The 3,405-nt window shown below is 38.1% G+C and overlaps 1 protein-coding gene across 1 annotated transcript in view; it reads right to left on the reverse strand.

Moving 5' to 3' along the window:
• The window catches only part of LOC109823308 (endo-1,4-beta-xylanase A-like), a 35,046-nt gene continuing 31,907 nt past the window's right edge, over positions 267-3,405 (reverse strand). Inside the window, exons 2-5 of the mRNA XM_020389593.1 lie at positions 3,273-3,402; positions 3,016-3,193; positions 1,761-2,297; positions 267-1,601 (exon numbers count right to left, since the gene is read on the reverse strand). Coding sequence (XP_020245182.1) covers positions 489-1,601; positions 1,761-2,297; positions 3,016-3,193; positions 3,273-3,402 — 1,958 coding nt within the window. The 3' untranslated portion in view covers positions 267-488. The remainder of the gene's footprint in view (positions 1,602-1,760; positions 2,298-3,015; positions 3,194-3,272; positions 3,403-3,405) is intronic.

Raw genomic sequence — 3,405 nt, forward strand, 5'->3', positions numbered from 1 at the left:
ACAGGGTTTGGTGGTCGATCGCGACAGTCGACCGCACCCAACTCCAGACTCTCGGGTTTGATTATAGGGTTTGGCGGTCGACCGCGGCAAACCCTGAATCATACCCAGGGTCTGTGCACGTATTCGGTCAACTGGCCTAACACCGCGGTCGACCGAACATGACCAAAACTATTCTCCTGCTTCCCAAACCTGTTCTTCTCAAAATTCCTTCGTCATTTCTACACGTGTCTCTCACAAACTTTAGAGAAGCTAATTAAAAAACGGAAAAAAAAAACATAATCGTCTCAATTTTCAAACTTAGTTTTATACAACCAACAGCATCATATTTTTATAAGACAATTTACAAGAGAAAATATAACATTCCATGTTTATTTCTTACACCAGACCATAATGCATTGTGGCCAAGAGAAGATTAGTACACAACATGAAACAAATTATCAGCAACGGCCCCCATTATTCTGTAAAGCTTATAAGAAACCATGTACCTTTCACAAGTTTATATTCACCACCAGAGGAGCATCCCCTCTCTCCACGGTGAAGGTTCGAGAGAATTTCTTCGTTAAGCTAACAACTTCAATGGTATAATCACCATGAAAGCCTCTAAACTTTAACTCGCAGTTCTCATCAACATACCCATTACAATGAGACATCCATTCTCTCTTGAGAGCCAAGTACCTATTCCCAGCTTCATTAAGATCACCTTCAGCATTAACCAAGTGACCGTTATTCCTCACGTACAACTCCCAGAATCCCCAAAGCATTATTCCCTCAACTGCAGGGTGAGCATAAGCTTCTCGAAGCATAACCTCCAAATCCTCAGCTCGAACAAACTCATTCTCTGCTCCTACGTCCAGTTCAGTAAACCAAATAGGAAGTCCTAAAACGCCTAACTTATCCAATGCTGAGCATACAATTGGGCCTACAGGATAATCAATATGCCCTTGTATTCCAATCCCTCCAACAGGTGCTCCTTGTTCTTGTAATCCAATTATATGCTCGATATATTTCTCAGGTGCTGCGCGAGGATCAGTTCCATCTTCAACATGGTAGTCGTTAACAAACAGGGTAGCATCAGGATCTAATTGATGTGCAGTTTTAAACATAGAAGCTCGAATATCTTTTCCTAGTCTATCTTGATAAAAGGATCCATGAAGCATCTCATTGTTGACATCGTAATGTTTGAATTTGCCTTTGTACCTTGATAGAAGACTATTAAGCCGGTTCTGAACTGCTGACATCAGATCATTCTTGTTCAGGGATTTGATCCAAGATTGCACAGTGCCATCTACTTCCCAAAAGATACAGTGGCCTCTAACTTCCATCCCATTTTTCTTGCACAAGTCTACGAGTTCATCAGCGTCAGTGTAGTTTAAGTTTCCTCGCTGTGCTTCTGTCCAATACCATTTTAGCTCGTTCCCAAACACCCCCCAGTTGAAATTTTTGGTGAAGAAATCAACAAAATCTTCATTATCCATATTCGTCCGCATAATGCATGATCCAAAGGGGAAACTGTTCTTGATCTGTCTGACTTTGACGAATGTTCCAAGAAGGCTCTCGGTGCCTGATCCTGAAATTTTAATGGTAACATCTCGCTTTCGTACCTGTATAAACAATTATGAAGTTAGGGTGGGGTTAAAGGTTACAATTTAATAGTCTAAATTTATCTTGAGAAGAAAAAAAAAATCTACGGACAAAGAGCTAAAAGTGGGCCAATCCACAAAAATAGGTGATCAGAAAAACAAAGATAGATTAAAATTTACCTTGTCAGTTTGATGTTTAAGATGTCTGAATCTTGCTTTCCTGTCAACAGGAAATATTTGAAGCCCGGCAAGCATTACATCAACACCTGGTGAGGCACCTTGAACATAAACAATAACTCTTTTCGGTTGCTCCTCAATTCTGAATGCTCCTCCAATTTCATACCACCTTTCATCTTTAGCTTCAACTTGTCCCCCATTGACCCACTGGCTATCAACACCAAGAGCCACATTGAGATTCTGAGAACCATTTGCTGCAGAACTGACTCGAACCCAAGCAGACACTTGGTATGTTACATTTAGCTTCAATTTGTCAGTGATGGTTTGAGCAGGGCCCATCCAAGATTGAGTTCGGTTTGTCACAAGAATGTAGTTTCCATTTAATGGCTCATGTGTGCCAAGAGAATCTCTTGCCATTGGAGGAAGAACATGAGGTGATCCATAAGCAACACTTAGATTGCATGGACCAAGAGGGAACCACCCATTTAGGCCATCGCTGAGATCACTGTTTGTGATTATATTGACCCCATAAAGAACATTCTGCATATTCAGAACTAAATGTAATTAGGTGAAATTACTTGCAAGTAATTTCGCAGAGTTCAATCCAACCAATTTGACAACAACAAAAAGAACATGTTCTAACATAAAATGCAAGATTATTCAATGGTAACACTATTTCCAAACATTAATTATTTTGATTGGAACAAGAGTTTCATGGATACATATTGGTGAGATGATAAGCTTCACGTAACAAAAATAACTATGAACCTTAAAGCCAATTCCAATAGTCTTACTCATGTAACGAAAGAAAAGGATGAAACAGAACACTAGTTTAGAAAATATGTTGATTATAACAACGATTACAGTAGTTTGCTATTTTCCTTTTTTCAAGAGGTTAGTGTTTCTTTCTACATTTTGAATTTATACATGTTATATAGACATATGTTCTTTACATTTCTGGTCAGAGACGTTCCTCTAGATATATTTTATAATTTGATATATCTAACATAACTATGCAAGATGCCAATCTTGCTTAATATTTTTTTTGTTCTTCAATTAAGAAATAGTAGCGTCAAGCAAATAAAAACAAATTCCTTAGCGCATTAACAATATTATATCATGAGAAGTTTTAATTTATTTATTTGAGGGAGATATCACGAGAAATATTATGAACGTAAAAACACATATTAAGCCATAATATGTGCAGTATCTATATAGATACATCGAAGTAAATAAAGAAAGAATGCAACATACTAACCTCTGTATCGGGTGGAGATGGTGGTTGGTTCTTTTGTGCATGTTTAACAACCAAACTATTCAGAAGAATATCAGTACCGGGTGGAGGCCCTTCCAGAAATATGAAAGCCTTTGAAACAACACCATTAATCATAAATTTTCCCTGTAATTGTGCCCAATCCTTATCTGATGACTGCAACCTGGATCGAGGAAAATAGTGAGTTTAAACTTGAACAGCCAATCGTCAACTAAATCATGAAATTTTGAAATCATTCTCACTTAGCAATGCCAATATATTGTTCCCGACCATTTGGTGCTTGAACATATAAAGTTGCCCTAACTTCAGCGGGATTAGAATTTCCAAATATTCGAACTACTGCTGTGACCTCATATGCAAGCTTTCTTTGCACTC

This window comes from Asparagus officinalis, chromosome 9 (assembly GCF_001876935.1).
Source record: "Asparagus officinalis chromosome 9, Aspof.V1, whole genome shotgun sequence".
NCBI lineage: Eukaryota > Viridiplantae > Streptophyta > Magnoliopsida > Asparagales > Asparagaceae > Asparagus > Asparagus officinalis.